The 17,361-nt window shown below is 40.3% G+C and overlaps 2 protein-coding genes across 8 annotated transcripts in view; one reads left to right on the top strand and one right to left on the bottom strand.

Moving 5' to 3' along the window:
- Positions 1 to 17,361, top strand: part of LOC139227553 (protein FAM227B-like) — a 408,664-nt gene that overhangs the window by 183,009 nt on the left and 208,294 nt on the right. The window lies entirely within an intron of this gene.
- Positions 1 to 17,361, bottom strand: part of fgf7 (fibroblast growth factor 7) — a 141,922-nt gene that overhangs the window by 44,714 nt on the left and 79,847 nt on the right. For 3 of the 4 annotated variants that reach the window (XM_070858396.1, XM_070858395.1, XM_070858397.1), the window contains 2 exons: positions 15,009 to 15,462; positions 13,809 to 14,415 (listed from right to left, as the gene is read on the bottom strand). In XM_070858396.1, coding sequence (XP_070714497.1) covers positions 13,809 to 14,097 — 289 coding nt within the window. In that variant the 5' untranslated portion in view covers positions 14,098 to 14,415; positions 15,009 to 15,462. The remainder of the gene's footprint in view (positions 1 to 13,808; positions 14,416 to 15,008; positions 15,463 to 17,361) is intronic. The other variant, XM_070858398.1, reaches the window with a different exon arrangement.

The following is a 17,361-nucleotide window of genomic DNA, read 5'->3' as shown; positions in this document are numbered from 1 at the left end:
CATTGACCTTGTTTGAATGGCCATTTTTATTGTGTTATTATAGCATGCATCAGTGGGCGAGTTGGCCACAGGAGCAACACAACTGAGCCTTAACATGTGCTCACTTGATACCCACACCAATGCATTTCCAGCAGGGGCTCCTGAATAATGATCAAGAACAGGAAACCTTGCTTATTTCCACCCGTCTAACCAGTGGCAATGAAGCCAATTGTAGTGCACCCCCCAGTCATTTGCCTGACATCAAGTAATTCAGCACACCTTGGGGAACCTTCCTGGTCTGTTCAGCTCAGCTATTCACTGCCTTAATCAGCTGGGCCATCGGGGAGCTATCATTGTGATTTTATTCAGTCTAAATTATGTGAGAGGTTGCAGTTTAGAAAGACAGTCTGTCATTAACTGCCCTTCAGGATGCTGCCATTTATTTAACTTATTCATTGCTAAGAACAATGTGTAATTCTGAGAAGCTGACAGATGGCACCATTGTTGCAGCAATGCAGAATTATCCGGACTGTGACATGTAAAGTTAATAGTGACAGTGAATAATGAATGAGTTTCTTATGGGGATCGTGTCATTTTTGTTGATAAATACATTTATTTTTTAAACTTTCTATAAATCCTTAGTGTAATGTGAAGCTGATTTAGAAATGGATTAAGAGCCTTTAACAACACAATTCTCTTTGATAATTTTGTTGAGTAATTGCCTGTGGTATAGGAGGTATTTTGTTCTGTTATGCTTTATGACTGGCATGTAGCCTACGGTACTTATTAGTTATGGGCCATTCACATATTTGTGGAAGACCTGCTATTACTCATTGTCAGTAGAGAGATAACCTCTTTGCCTTCTTTCAGAGCTCACTTCAAATACAATATGTTACTTTACTATTAGAAGCTATTGAATTGAGATAATATAAAACAATCACAGGGTAAATTGAGTACTCCCACACTAGAGTTGGGAGCTGTGTTTTTAGGGTGAGAGTGGATCAGAGAATCATTGTGGATCATTAATACAATTTTGTAACCCTTTCTCCAGTCCGTACTCCCTTTGAGTGCAGTTCCTCACTGGGAGAGCAGGATTATTCAATTTACCTTCCTGATTATTTGAAAGATTATTAACGTGATTCTAATAACTCCCAACCACAGGATCACAAGCTTGGCTCATTTTGCTAGACATTTGAACTTGCTTGCTTTCATGGGAAAATTTTGCTCTGATTGAATGTCCTTATCTTATGTTGAGGCAAAACTATCAGGATAAGTCTTTGCTCAAGTTCCTGTTAGCAGATTGCACTGAGAATGGTCATCTAAGATGAAGAAAGCAACATGTCATTGGGAATCAGAGTGAAAAGGAAAATGTCGAAATATAAAATAAATACCTGAAGATTACAAATGTGACGTCTGTAATGACCTTCAGTATTTTTATAACAATTGGCCATTAGAACAGCAACATGGGCTGCGATTTCCCCCTACTGAGCCGGGCGGATTCGAACCCCGCTCCTATCTCCATGTCAGCTTCCACCACGAAAGTCCCCAATTGGGCTCGTTAAGCGAGGTTCCCGGACAATTAAAAGAAAGCGGGTCTGATTACGTTATTTGATGACCTGTCACCAGCCGGTTTCCTTAAAGTAACCAAGTCCACATTCATATTGACAGTTGTGTTGTTTGTGATCTGCAGTGCAAACACTGACAAGCACTGCACAAAGATGCATGGCTGCATAGAGGCTCTCCCATCACTCCCTCCATATGCTTCCAAGGACACCAACGCAGCCTGGTTGCACATTGCACAGGAGGACACAAGCAAGGATGTCATCAGGAGGACCTGACTGCAATGACACGAACCTTTCAATGATCTCAGTAGATCACGAAATGTTACAGCAAAGCCACATTCAACCTCATCGTGCTGTGCCATCATCACATCCCCATCCCTCTGCCTTTCCTACCCTACTCCTGCACACTTATACCAACTTATCTTGCCTCTCGCACTATCTACATTATCACTTCTCCATCTCACTAGCCACCCCTAGCACTCACCCTCATCCTTGTCCAATCATACCAACTAACAACACACATAGGTAGGCACTTGGGTCTTTTATCCAATGTTCATGTGAACTTTCTGTTAATGTGTTGTCAAACATTGAAATCTTTATTTTCAACAATTTGCCTTTCTTGGACAGATTTGTGTGCTCCTTTCGAAGTAGCTTCATGAGTTATAGTGAATGATGAGACATAGGGTAGCCCCCGCAATGGTGATGCGTATGAAAGGAATGGCTTGGGCATTGTATGGATGCTTTATGGTGTTGGAGTGGGGTGGTGCCAGCCAGGGTGTACAGCATCAAGTGAAGTAAATGTGGCCCTGGTGAGGCCATCCCTGGCCTCCCGGGCAACAATGTGATCAGGTGCTGATGCCCCGTGTCCTGTGCAGCATCAGGGGATTGCAGAGAAGGTAGGTGTTGTTGTTGGTGTTGGGGCTGATCATGGTGGGATTGTGAGTACCAAGATGATTTTTTTTTTTTTTAAGAGCACCGATGTTGCTGGAATAGATGGCAGATGAGGTTGAGATGACCTGTCAATGGTGAGAGAGGTTGATCCAAGGAGATGACACTGGATTGAGAGTTTTATCCAAACACTTCCAACCTTCCTAAAGCTGAAAAGTGTATTCCAAAACCTGAACACTCCAGCTTCTAAAATTGGAAAGTGAACAGCTGTGAAATGGTCATTTTTAAACTAATTTTGCAGCTGTCACCTATTCAAAGCAATGGAGAGTTGTTGAAAACCCGATCTACTTATCTGACATGATCCCCGAGCGATGGGATCCTCGTTAAAATGTTGGAAAAGTGCTTAGTAGGTGGTAAAATGCTGTTCAACTACCTTTTAAACACCCTCTTAACTATTTCAATTGGCTCACCCGCTGCTTAGTGCTGGGTCTGTAAAGCACAGGCACACCCAGCACTTGGGAAACTTACAAGGCGCTGGGTTCAGAGATTTTGACAGCGAACCCATCTCAAAACCCACCCTCTGAGTGCCGGCAAATTCTGGGCCATATAGTCTAAGACAAATTTGCATTCAAGGTAACATCAAAGTTTGTAATGTTATATATATGGCCTTTTCTTTCATGTATTGCTTTCTGCTTTTTTGTCTGGGTCTTCTCAAAATTGACGTGAATTATCCAGTAAGTGTGTGTAAAATTGGAAAGCCTTGTGAGGCCGAAATTCAGGGTCCGGATAAGGCCCATTACCGCTGTTTTGCGGCGGCCATGCGGCAAAATCAAAAGGTCGCCACGTTGCAGTCCATTGGCTGCCACAACCCAAATTCAGCTCGTGGATTTTTCGGCCTGTCCCCACTTCCGCCCCGCTGCTGCCCACCACCGTAAGTGCGTCATCAAAGCGTGCACCGCCGCTATCCCACGTTTTAATCCGCCCCAAATTTAGTGAAACAAATCTACGAGCCGCCACACGGTGCCCACGACAGCTATCTCTGTCGGTGCACCTTGTTCTGTCTGTGTGCGGCCTGGCAGCGCGGTGGCCCTTCAAGGGGAGAGCCCACTGCCGCAGCCGCCTTGTTTTTATTTTTGCCGGCCGACTTCCTGATCGGCCGGAAAATTATTGCTCCAGGTTCGGCCAGGCCGCCAACAGGCAGCCTGGCAACCCCTCTTGGGTGCCAGGCCGCTGGGCTGGCTGCAATCCTCCCTAGTGGCCCAGTGGCCCCAGGTACAGAATCGGCGATTCTCTCACCTTTAAATGAGGGGAGAGACATGGTGACGCGCACGCGCAGTGACGTCACCACCACTCCGCCACTGAGTGAAGCGGCAGAGACTCGGTGTCCCGCCCCAACTTCACCCCCCCCCCCCATCACCAGGACGTACTACCAGGACTTTCCGCTCCCATTATGACCGACTTTCGGTCCAACGCGAAAAAAGGTTTAATTTGGAGAAAATCGCTCGGAAGGCCAGTGGTAAAAATTGTGGGTGCGTCAGCTTTCTGGCATGCCTGAATTTCGGCTCCTAGGTCTTTGAAGATTGAGTGAAAAAAGACTTACATTTATATAGCACTTTATCATGTTTGCACATGGCAGCCACTTTGCCTATAGCAAGATCCCATGAATTGCAGTAAAGGTGTATGAGAAGTTGATTTGTTTTTGACAGTGTTGGTTGAAGGGGGTATTTTTCCAGGACACTGGAAGAGCTGCATACTCTTCTTTGAATAGTGCCATGGATTCGTAACCATCCATCTGAATAGACAAAGATGGCCTCGGTTTAACATCTCATCCAAAGGATGGTACGTCCAATATCACACTCAGTATTGGAATGTTAGTCTTAATTATATGCTCACCTCTGGAAGTGGGGCTTGACGCCACAACCTCCTGATTCAGAAAACAATGAACTTGCAGCAAATTCACCGTTTATATTTGCGTTATTGTAGATGACATGAATTAAAAACAAAAAGTACAATTTTGAGAGAACTTGTGATTTAGAAATGCAATTCATCAGGGAATCTGGATTGGCTCTGAAGAAGGGAGAAAGGATGGTTCCTATTTCAGTATTTTCAGCACCTTTGCAACATATTTGTGATGATTATCTTGATGCAAGAATGCTTTGTCTTGTATTATAAATTACAGATTTAATAGTTTGAACCCTACAAAGATCCCCCTGAATGTTCTGGTGTTTATCTGGTAAACGAAGATTTTAAAATTGATTTTTTTCCCCCGAAGTCTGAATCGCCTTGAATTGTATCTCACCAGCTAATAGGAAGTGGTAAAACTGCAAATGTTGGTATCAAAATAGTTTTATTAGTATCCATCATATAAAGTGTATAACAAATTTGCAAACTAATATCCACCAGGTTTGCAAGTTTCTAAACAGTTGTGTGCTGAGCTTTTGGATCCAACTTTTGAGACATTAACAGCGCTAACAGACATTAAATGACCATCTGGTCATTTATCTTATTGCAATTTGGGGCATCTTGCTGAGTGCAAATTGGCTGCTACATTTGCAACAGTGACTATACTTAAAAAGTACTTCATTGGCAATGAAGCTTTTTGGAATGTCTTGAGAATGTAAAAGGCACTACTGTTTGGAAATGCAATTTTTTCCTAAATTTTGAGGCACTTTTGGAAACAATAGCCCAGCCCTAGAATAAGTAGTATGTTTAAGAACATAGAATTGCACAGCACAGAAGGAGGCCATTCAGCCCATTGTGTCCATGCTGGCTCTTTGAAGGAGCTTCCAATTAGTCCCACTTCCCTGCTCTTTTTCCCATAGCTGTTTCCTTTTCAACTATATGCAAATTCTCCTTTGATAATTACTATTGTATCTGCTTCCACCACACCTTCAGGCTGTGCATTTCAGTCCATTGATTAATGCACATCTAGTAAAAACAAAGCTAACACAGTGTCTACAAAAGGAACAGTATGCTTGCATGCATTCATTTCAGGCTGTCTGTTCGAATGTGTTGGACTGGCATATATATCTAAAGCAGCGTTTACAAGTTTTAGCTGTAAGCTTTATTTAATTAGAGGCATTCAGTGTGGACTGTAATCATTGTCTGAAGCAGTCCTAAATCTGATTAGTTTACTATTGCTGCTTACCCTCTCTGTGAAATTTTAGTTTCTCTTTGAAGGTATTCTCTCTACTTTCTTTCCAATCTACTGATCTCCCTGGGCCATACACTCTCTATGGCTAAGAGGAGAGTTGACTTTATCTGAGGCCTTTCCTGATGGCACTTTGAACTACAAGTTAATAGGGACATGTCTTCCTGTGGGAAGATGTTGGACTCTGTTCATCGTGCCCATACAACAATGCAGAAAGATCAGGAGCTCAATGTACTGAGAGATCAGAACTATGACCCATGATTGTTTGGTGCCACCATTTGTGCTTATATGTCTTGTCCTAAGATTACTTTTATACATGAAAGTCTTCTCTAGAACAGTGGCGCAGTGAGATTGTGCAATGTGATATTAATGCATTTATATGAGATTCAATTATCCATTATTTTAATATACCTGTTAACCCTTTTATTTTAAATGTTAAGTAGTCATACTCCAATATCAAACAGTGCAAGTTCAACCTATGAAAGTTCCAAAAACTTCAGACTTGAAAACTACTATTTTTGTTTTCTTAAATAATAAACATTCCCACCTTTTGTAAGTTGTTTGAATGAAAGCAACTCTGCAGAAAAAAAATGTACATAGAACACCACAAGGGAAAGAGTACCCAATAATAGGTGCACAAGATCAGCCCCAGATGCATCCGACAGCAGCCTGGAAAACTGATCAATCACATCAAATTAGGCAGATGAAAGGAATGTTTTACACTGCCATTTGATTTGAGAAAGTTAACAGGTAATTACTCACTCTTTTACTGAGGTTAAAATTTTCATTTGCACGAGTAGAAACTTCAGAGTAAATAACATGATAAAGGCAATTGGGAGAGAGAGGTTTTTACTACAACCAGAAACTGGAGGTTGTTAACATACCTTCAAGCCAGAAAAGAGAGCACCAGGAATCCGTATTCAATTGCAAAATGTCATTTTGTTTGGATAGAAAGTAGTATTTATTCAATCAGCAGACTTTTGTAAACCGGAACATTATTTACAGTTATCTATCTCACGAGCCAGCAAAGGAGGCATTAATGTAGGATAAAAGTCTGCAATCTTAAAATGTATCTGCCAGATTAAGCACAGCATTGGCTGAATACTTGAACTGCCACCAAAGGCTTGCCTTTGCTATGTCAGCCGTAGCTCAGTGGTTGCACACTCGCCTCTGAGTCAGAAGGTCTTGGGTTCAAGTCCCACTCAGAGGACGTGAGCATAAAAATCTAGGTTGGCACTAGTTCAGTACTGAGGGTGTGCTGCATTGTCAGAGGTGCCGTCTTTTGGATGAGACATTAAACCAAGGCCCCGTCTGCCTCTCAGGTGGATGTAAAAGATCCCATGTACTATCTCATGTTGTCCTGGCCAATATTTATCCCTCAACCGACATCACTAAAACAGATTATCTGGTCATTATCACATTGCTGTTTGTGGGAGCTTGCTGTGCGTTTCCTACATTACAACAGTGACTACATTTCAAAAGTACATCCTGAGGTTGGGAAATACGCTCTATAAATGCAAGTCTTTCTTTCTTTCTTATATCTTACATTGAATGCTAAGGATTTTTTGTGCATGAATACTGTACTTTATTCAGCTCTTTTTTTTCCCCCCCATTTCCGCTCCAAAACATCTTGGAATGTTCATTATAGCCATGTTAATTTAGTCTGGGCTCATTTATTGTAATTTTCAGTGTTCCTGACACAGCAAATCATTTAGTAAAAGCAAGTCTTCATAAGTAAATTAATACTTATGTAATGGTCCTGAATGTACACAGCTTCTCTTTTGATTCCCTCTATGCCATCAGCCATTCCCCACTGAGAGGCAACCAGTGCTTGTCTCCAGATCTGTACCAATACCACCCCTGAATCAGTAACTGGGCGATAATCAAAAGCTATATGAGCGGATACAGCATGTTTTGTTCTCTCTCTCCCTAGTTTATGTAATCTATATTGCATCACATTAGTACAGCCCTGTAACACCTTATCTACTCATACCTTGTACATCTTGTATGAATTATAATCCAAGTTTAGTTTTGGCAGGTCATTTCTAAATCAATTTAACATAATCATTGCCAGAATATTTTTCTGTAGTTCTTTACTCATAAAATGAAAAGAATAATGTGAGTGTTTCCTGCGTATAAATGTAATAAAATATAATTTAAAATGAACAAATGGAACGAATGCCCTGAGATTTGCAATTTGTAGTTAGACTCGAGTGCCATGAATTCAACATTTGGGGAATTGTATTGGATAACTCGCATTGTGCGTTGCTTGATTACTCTCGTGGTGCACCAGTAAGTTGATAAACTGAGCCATACCTTTTGGAATTTTCTATATCCAATACAAACAGTTGAAACACAGTAAAACAGTACCATAATGGTAATGAAATATTATTGGCTTCTCATTCTACAGCTAAGTTGCACCTGCAGTATTCACCAGTACAAAGTGCTATGTTCTATAGGGCTACAGGAGTGCACTTCTCAAGATATGTGAACACATGCAATGGGCTGGTTTGCAAAAATGTTGCAGTGTTCTCTAATTGAGTAAACTATTAGTTCCAATTATTATTGAACTGCTATAATAGATAAGAAGATGCTATGCATTATGACATCATCTTATCTATTATAGCAGTTCAATAATAATTGGAACTAATTTCACCATCCAGAGAACAACTCAAAATGACAGCTGGACTCCTCAGCAATTCTACAGCCCTTATCATAGGATTTGGAATCCCATCATCATTGACAAGCTGACCTCTTGTGAGATATTGGCTGAGCTGCTTACCTTGATATGTAACTAACTTAGAGGACTCAAACATCCTGGCAAATTGAAGTCCGTCTTATCACAGGGATCCCTCAGGAAAAGGTGCATAGCCCAATTCTGTTTATCATCCTCATGGATGTCATCAAAAATGGTGTTCTTTTTGCTGGTGATATCACGCTCTACAGAGTGGTTAATTGCCCACCTAAAAGACCAGTGGTAACCAAAGCACTGTAGGTAGATATTCACAGAATTCAACAGTGGATGGACAAATGGTGTACTATTTTCAGAGCCAGGAATACCAAGTTGCGAAAAATGGTCCATCATGTTGCCTCTATTTTAAAAGTACTACAAATTTAATTTAAGTAGAAAAACAATTGGCATCTTGACTTGATAAGTAGAAGTTATAACTACAAAAGCTATTAAGAGTATGAATTCTCAAAAAAAGCTTAGCCCTACACTGTTGGCAACTTCAATATTCTCAAGTCTAATCTGTACAGTGCAGCAAAACTGATAGTGAGATGGCAGGACTAGTTGAGAAGGTTGCTTATTTAAAAAAAAAACAAATGGGATCCTTGGCTTCATTAATAGAGGACAAAAGCATGGAGGTTATACTCAACCTTTATAAAAACACTGGGGCATTGTGTTCAATTTTGGGCACCAGGCTTTAGGAAGGATGTCAAGGCCTTGGAGAGGGTGCAGAAGAGATTTACTTGAATAGTACCAGTTATGTGGAGAGACCGGAGAAGCTGGGGTTGTTCTCCTTAGAGCAGAGAAGGTTAAAAGGAGTTTTGATAGAGTAAATAAAGATAAATTGTTTTGAGTGGCAGAAGGGTTGGTAATGAGATTAAAAAAAGATTTAAGGCAATTGGCAAAAGAACCAGAGGCGATACGAGGAAACATTTTTTTACAGTGAGTTGTAAACTGCAATGCACTGCCTGAAAGGGTGGTGGAAACAGATTCAATAGTAACAGTCAAGTGAGAAAATGATGAACACTTGAGGGAAAAAGCAGGGTAGTGGGATTAATTGGTTAGCTCTACCAAAGTGCCAGCACAGGCACGGTGGGCCAGTCGCCTCCTCTTGTGCTGTATCACTCTGATTCTATGGAACCCCGTTTGGCAGGCTGGAAAAAAATCACCTTTCTTACTCATGAGCTCAGTAGAGTCCAAAACTATGCTGAGTAGTTAATTTGATGAGGATGACCCATTCCACATTGGAGTGATTTGTCCATCATCCATTAGATTACGACTGGAGCAGCAGCACAGAAGTTGCTGGCACTTAAGCCAGATCTTTATGCTTATGCCAGGAACACACGTAATGCTACCATAGCACTTTTGCCTTCTGTATCAATCCAAGATGTCTACAGTAAATGCCACTAGGAAATCATTACACACACAGCCTCTCCTGTTCCTGGGTCTCTCACTGAAACAGTGGTGACACCTGGAACTCTATTATATGAACAGCGTGGCGGCCCCGACCTGCGAGACCATCAGCGGCAGGTCAGGATCATAACCGGAGCGGCGAGCGACAGCCCCTGGACAGCGTGGTGACATACCACTTTAAGGTACAGCACAAGCTGGTGCAGGAGGGCGACGGCAGCGAAAAGGGATGTCATCAAGGTCGAGGTCAGTGATTGGAGCGTGGACAGGTACAACAGGATCAGCGAGGTCGGGGCGAAGGAGCGGCGAGTGATTGTGGAGCGATGTGATCGGGACACGAAAGAGGCGTGGGTTCGGGGCCAGAAGAGGCAAGGGCCCAGGGACAGCACGGACCAGCCCACACTGCAATATGTGCGCGCACTAGGCCCATGCCGCAGAGCAGGTCTCCAGTCGTCTTGGATAATCTTTGCCACAGGACCAAGACCTAGCTCTGTCAAGCCCGTGTAGTGGCTGGTGTGCAACGGCCACCACACGTTTAAAAAAAAATACACGCACAGGCATCTTCCACCCTTCAAGATGTAGTTTGGGATCTGGAATATTAGGTCCTTCATTGAAACACCTATGAACTCATCCCTTTTTGGCGTGGAAGCAAGTCATCCTCGTTTCGAGGACTGCCTATGATCTATGCGGAAGTTCAAATATAGTGTTGATGATTCCTTGCTACACAAAGGTTATTGGAGAGCAACTTAGTCTATGGGAAATCTATGACTTGTGCATTGGTAACCCAGTACAATGTTTCCTTATTGCAATTGCTGCTGAATATGTCCGGTTGTTGTTCGCCTAGTATGCAGAACAACATTTATATAAAAGATCTGCAAACCTGAATAGGGACCAATATTGTGGTGTTCACTGCATACATTCTCTTTTTAAAGTATGGCACATCATTGAAAATATGTGGCAAATGTACTTTATTTAAATCCAGAAACTCAGACAAATAATATTTATTTTTCTAAATTAAAGACACCTGCATTGATAAATTTACATTTTTAAGTTTGATCATTTGATACGATTATATCTTGCACTCATTGTTGACATATCTATTGCTTGATGGATATCTCACTGCACTGAAAATAGAAATAATTTCAGGGGGCCGAGTAACTACAATACTATTAGCCTTTTGTCCACCAGTTATGCAGCAGTGTAAATAAAAAGTTGTTTTTTTTTTGCCAATATTTGTCCCCCACTGGCCTGGCCCCTGAATGATACAGACTCCTTCTGGGATATAGTTCCATGGGCGCAAGCAGCCCTTCAATTCTTTGCCAAAGTGACCATTTCTCATGCATGTTCAGAGAGTTAGTGTAGCCAGCTTATTTTACCACCAGACACATCAAAGCCAATCCAGTCCTTATACAGTGCCAGAAATATATACTTTCCAGAAGAAGTCACAGGATAGCAATCAGAAGGATGAACCCTGGATGATTCTTCTCCTTGCTTAGCATAAGCACTGAAACTAATTCTAACAACCCAATCACTGATCTGGCTAAGATCAGTTCACTCAGTACATACTACTGATCTAACCTAGGACCTCCTGGTCTGTAGCTTTGTACTACACTAAATGATGGCTTTACCTAATAGGCCGTGAGGGAGTGTGAAAGGGATACAGTGCCTGCTTTCATCACTGTTGAATGCAGGAAAAGCAGATTGAATACACACCACCAGTCTCTAATTGCTGATGACATTTCTAACCACAGAGAATTGCTGATGAGATAGCAGCACTGTGCACAGTATTTCTGGTGCTGCACCACTTTATTTCAGCTGGACTCAATACTGGTGCTATACCATCAATTTGTGCAGAATTAGCAGCATTACTTTTGCAGTTGTCAGCTGTGGCTCAGTGGGTAGCACAATCGTCTTTGAGTCAGAAGGTTTTGGGTTCAAGTCCCACTCTAGGGACTTGAGCACAACATTCGAGGCTGACATTCCAGGGCAGTCCTGAGGGAGTGCTGCACTGTCGGAGGTGCCGTCTTTCAGATGAGATGTTAAACCGTCTTCTCCCACAGGTGGACGTAAAAGATCCCATGGCACTATTTTGACGAAGAGCAGTGGAGTTCTCCCTGGTGTCCTGGCCAATAGTTATCCCTTAATCAACATGCCTAAAACAGATTATCTGGTCATTATAACATTGCTGTTTGTGGGAGCTTGCTGTATGCAAATTGGCTGCCGCGTTTCCTACATTACAACAGTGACTGTAATGCGCTGTGGGACGTCTGGTGGTCATGAAAGGTGCAGTATAAATGTAAGTCTTTCTTTCCATTGGTGCAGAGCAAAATAAAAAATACTTTCTGCTGACATTATACATAACTTGGACAATAGTTAGGTCAGAGCTAACTATTCTTGGCTGATGTTTGGTGGACTTTCAACTAAGAGACACAAATTGGAATGTTTGCCATTCTTTTCAGGTTTGACTCTTTGTGTTTGTTTCCTCTGCTCATAGGATTAAATCTGCCACGGAAGGTTTTCTAACTTTGTTGTTCTCAAGCATGTCTTCCAGTGGGTTGAATAAGGAATTGGTGGTGTCTATGGATTGTTCATGGATTTAGCTAATGTCCTGACCCGCAGGAGTGACCAGATCATTCACGCTAGCTAGGGGGAGGGAGAGTAATAAGGAAAAGGTTTAAATATAGAACAACCAGTATAATCTCCAATCTCATGGGACAGAAATGCAATAGTCACAAATTAATAAAAATGTATTTGCCACAGTCTAGATTCAAATTCCCTTTGAAAAAAATCAGTTATTGAAGAAAACTCAACCTTTAGTTCTTAATTTATGTGTTTTCTATTTTCACATGGGTAACTTGGACTGTTATTTTATTTTCCTCTCTTATATTTCATAAGTCAACATTTTCAGATTCTTTGACAGTTTTGTTTTATTTTCTCCATATCCCAGCTTGTCTCTTTTCTGTCAGCATTGCATATTACTATTAGCATAGTGTCCTAATGTACATTCAAAGGTTAATGGAAAAAAAACATGCAACATTTCAGTTAACTATCACATTGTTTATCATTTTGTTTCTTTTTATGTAATTGAAGTGTTGCATTAACAATAATGACAAGGGGCTAAAGCTCCTGTGTAATGAGTTACTGTATGGGAGTTCTTGAACTGCTGCATTATGTTTGTGATCCATTGAAAACTCTACAGCTGTTCGAGGCATAACTACGTCTTCGTATAACCACACCTCCTCCTTGCTGCAGAATGGGTAGTACTGCATATATTGTAGTTGCGATCTCTCTTTGACTTGTATGACATCGTTTTAAAACGTTATAAAATTAAAAAGAAAGGAAAGCCCTGCAACACTCATATTTTCAAAATTTAAATATTTCTGATGCAGTAGAGACCCGGTACCCTTGTAACCATCTCGGATATCGGACCTTGCTAACCAAGCATAAATAGTGTCAGAATAATGTTTAGGAATAAAAATGTAGCTATTTAAGGCTTATTCCCAATTGGTACAGCTACCTCTGAACTCCGATTTAACTCAAGTAAAATAAAAACATTTTAAACAGCATGTAGTCAAAATGCCAAACAGCTATTTCGGGACTCTTTTGAAGCTACATGGGTACAATGCATTGGTGTACAAATCATTTTAAATTTCCCGCTAAGGAAATCTCGCATTCAAAGCTGTACAAGCTGAAGCAAAAGGAAATGTCAGAGTCCCAGTTTCCCAGTAATCTACTTTTCAAATGTCAACTTACATGAAAAACAGATAACACTAATGATTTTTACTTTGGTCTAAAGTGTTATCTGATATCTCTGTTCCTTGTCAGTTCGAATAAAAGGGATCATTTTTGCAAACGTTTACCAGCTGTCAACTAATACATTAGCAGGACTAAAATATGCTGGTTACGTATCGCTAAGAGCTACACATTTATAAAAAAAAAACCAGCACCAGATGTTTTGAGCTTACATAAATAATTTTGGATAGATTCTCAGTTTGCTGTATAAAACCCAGCAAACAGGGAATTATGCACTCATTTAGTTTGCTAAAACCTTTAATATGTAACATTCCAAGTTAATTAAAGTGTTACTTACAGTAATTGCAGCTGGGATTAGCTGTGCCTTTGATTTTGCCCTTTTTATCAATCCTCAGATAAAACTGTGTTCGACAGAAAAGTTTCCTTATTCTTACATCTCCACCTTCCATGTAGTCGTAACTTCTGGTGTGCCGCTCAGGACTGGAGGAACAGTTCACAGTTGCAGCTAGTTGGTCTGGAGTCATGTCATTGCAAGCAAAAGATACACTCCCTGCTAGAAGGATACAATGAAAGTATAGTCTGTACAACAGAGTTGGCAGGATCCATGTTTGCATCCATTTGCGCATTATAGTGCACTGCTCTGGGTTCTCATGAACAACATACTGCAATTTAAAGTACGAATCAGACGGATGCTGCTAGTTTGGGGTCTCAGCTTCTGCCTGGACTCCGTGACCTTGGGTCTCTTTAATTTGTGGCACTAGCAGTTTAGAATGTGTGTGAGCTTTCCTGAGAAAGTTTATGGTGCTGAGCCAGGCTTTCTTCACAGAACTGATGCACTGTCAATTTCCACTATAAACAAATCAGTTTGCAGTGGTCTTGAATGTCTTGATCTTCTTCGCTATTAGAATTTTCCTTTTGTACAGGGAGCTTTGACGATAATAAAGCTGCAAGCAGAAGTATCACTTAACTTTAACAAGCCATTACAGTCAGCTGTTACAAATAAATTACAACCATAGCAACAAGCTTGGAGGTGTATACCAACGTTTTTTTTAAAGTTCTAGTTGGTTGCCAGTTCCTAGTTTAAAAAAAAGTCAAGCCAAAAAGTACAGTAGGTAGCTTGCTTTTCCAATGACTGCTGTATGCTGCAGTTTGTGTTTTACTGTATGATTAAAAAGTGTGATGTTTGTAGCATGGTGTGTGTTCCATGCTAGTACTCCACTGCTGTTTTAACTACTCTGCGAAACTCTGTTGCATAATCAATTCCCCAAGCTTCTGTACACTTGTCATCTTGTATGCATTCATTCATTAGTAATCACAACACTTTTTATGTGGTAAACCAAATGCTTTCCATGGAACTTCCCATCTATCCCACACAGAATTCTTGTTTCGCTGTCTAGACCGGCTGGAAACATTCAGAACTACCTCAATGTCAACTACACATGTTTAATCTGAGCCAGCTTAATCCAAAAAAAAACCTTATGGTAAAATACTTTTGCATAAATAACATAACAACAGACAATTTGTGTATAAAACTTACTTTTGTTTTTGTTGAAGACAAACTGTGCATAAAAGAAATCCATTGTTTTCTCCACTCACATCTTCAGCTTGTGAGTCGTTGTGGACTATTTCCCAGTCCAGGAAGATTCCAACAGAATCATAATTGTTTCCATAAATCAAGTGTTAACACGAGAGGGATTTTCTGGGCATCTTGAGCCTGTTGTTGTGCAGTTCTGTTCGATAAATGCCTTTCCCTGACCTCACTTGGAAGTAATTAGATCTTAGCCAGTCAGCTGTCAGTTGGATACACGAACAAAGAAAAAGTGAGGTTCCCTTTGTAAGATGTCCACATGGTCATCAGAGGGAGCTATGAACTCAGAGAGGGCTCTCTAATTTCCACACAATATCACAATTCTTTATTCTCTGCTCAGTAATTCAGATCTGCTCCAATCATGGTAGAAATATGTACTCTGTTCCTCCAGATATATTCCCATCTGGGGAAAAAATAAGATTCAAGAATGAATCTACATAGAAATGCAAGTCTTCCTTCATATGCAGTGTGCTTTTGGGAAATATATATTATCCAGGCACTCAGGATAATTAGATGTATGGTTATAGTACATTGAAAAGAGTAAAATTTAATTTCTATGTTAAAGCAATTGAAAGTTTTTAATTGGCCTATCACTGTTTGCCATGCCACATTAATTTTGAAATGTTTTGCTCTGTCATGTGAAATAGCGGCTGAGGAGATTATACCACCTGACTATTTCTTGTAATCAGCACTCTGAAACTAGTTTACTTACATCATGACAAATTTCAGTGGGGAGGTTTTTGGTACTTACAGCCACACAATATCACAATTCTTTATTCCCTGCTCAGTAATTGCGGGGAAAAGTTTTGCTGAGTTCAAAACTTTTCCAAGCTGCACAGTTATTACCACTTGGATTGATCCTGCGAATTGAGGAAAGTTCTATAATCTTTTTGAGTGACCACCAACAATCTGAAATTTTGATAACAGGCTACCTCAGTAATGACAGTAAGTTATGACAGTTCTTTTATGAATGTGAAAGACCCATAACTCATAAATGCTGCAGGCATAAATGACTTAGGCTTTCATACAAAGAAAGGATGCCTGGAACTATTCATTGCATTGAAATAATCTTCATTGGATGGATATATGACTCCTGGTAAGATCAAAAATATCTCCAAATGAATTCTAAAACATGGATATTTATTCCTAATAAGTGTTATTGTATGCATTTGAAATGTATAAAATTACCAATCATGCTTATAGAATGAAGTCTTTTCTTCCTTTTGTACATTTTAATCTAATGAATACAATGTTTTAAAAAGACTAAATTATTGATAATTGGAAAAACAGATTGTCAAGCATATTAGGCCTGATAAAAGTACCTGTTTTATGTAGTTATGAAAAAATACAGAGTTTCCAACAGGTAGAAATATGTGCTCTGTAGCACAATGTTTTTATCTCCATTATATTTCATTACTTGACACATGCAAAACTTTCCCTCTTAAGAATTTATTTTCCTATCGCTCCCCCTGGGGAAGAGCTTTGAACAGAGAGGTTGACACGCACCAGCCCATGAACATCTCCAGGGACACCATCATGACCTACCAGAAAGTAGCATTGAGCAATGCAGTAAGCGAACCCTTTCTATCACATTTTCCCTCCTTTCTTTGGACAACCTAACCCAGCAAACATGCCCTCTAGGGGAAATATGAGTGTGATTTTCTTTCGTGCCAAGACTGGGAATAAAATCCATGGCTCCTGATTGACTGCCTAGCACTCTGGTGTTATAGCTTCAGAATCTACGAGACCCTTTGTTTAATTTCAATATATCACATAGCTTTATTTCCTTTGACAGCTTCACACTCCACCCATTATTTTTCTTTTATGTGAATGTGGCACCTCAAAACCTGTGGCTGTAAATACTATATGTTGTAATGACTTAAAAGATAAGCTTTTAGATATCTAAATCTATACTGTAATTAACAGGATTAAGTAGAAGAACAGTTAGCAGTCTGTAACATAATGAGCTGGCATTGGATTCCCAAAACCTCTTGAAAGATTGTAAGTACCCTGTAACCTACCTGCTTACAATTAATGTTTATCAGTCGTCTACTACAAATAGTCGAATATTAGACTACCACTTGGCATTTCTAGGCATGACTGACATTCATACTTAGCTACTGTCAATGAGTGAAATTTGAAGGGTCTTCACTGGGTTACCACACCAAACACTGCAGAGAGCCATGAGTGCTCCATGCTGGGTGAGGAAAAAGACCACAATCACAACTCTTTTTTTAAAAAAAAAATAATGTGTCTTGACCTTGATAATTTTTCATCTATAGAAGGAGCCCGAGAGATTTTT

The sequence above is a fragment of the Pristiophorus japonicus genome, chromosome 17 (genome assembly GCF_044704955.1).
Source record: "Pristiophorus japonicus isolate sPriJap1 chromosome 17, sPriJap1.hap1, whole genome shotgun sequence".
Lineage (NCBI taxonomy): Eukaryota > Metazoa > Chordata > Chondrichthyes > Pristiophoridae > Pristiophorus > Pristiophorus japonicus.
The sequence above is the reverse complement of the archived record's forward strand: the minus strand, read 5'-3'. Positions and strand labels throughout refer to the sequence as shown.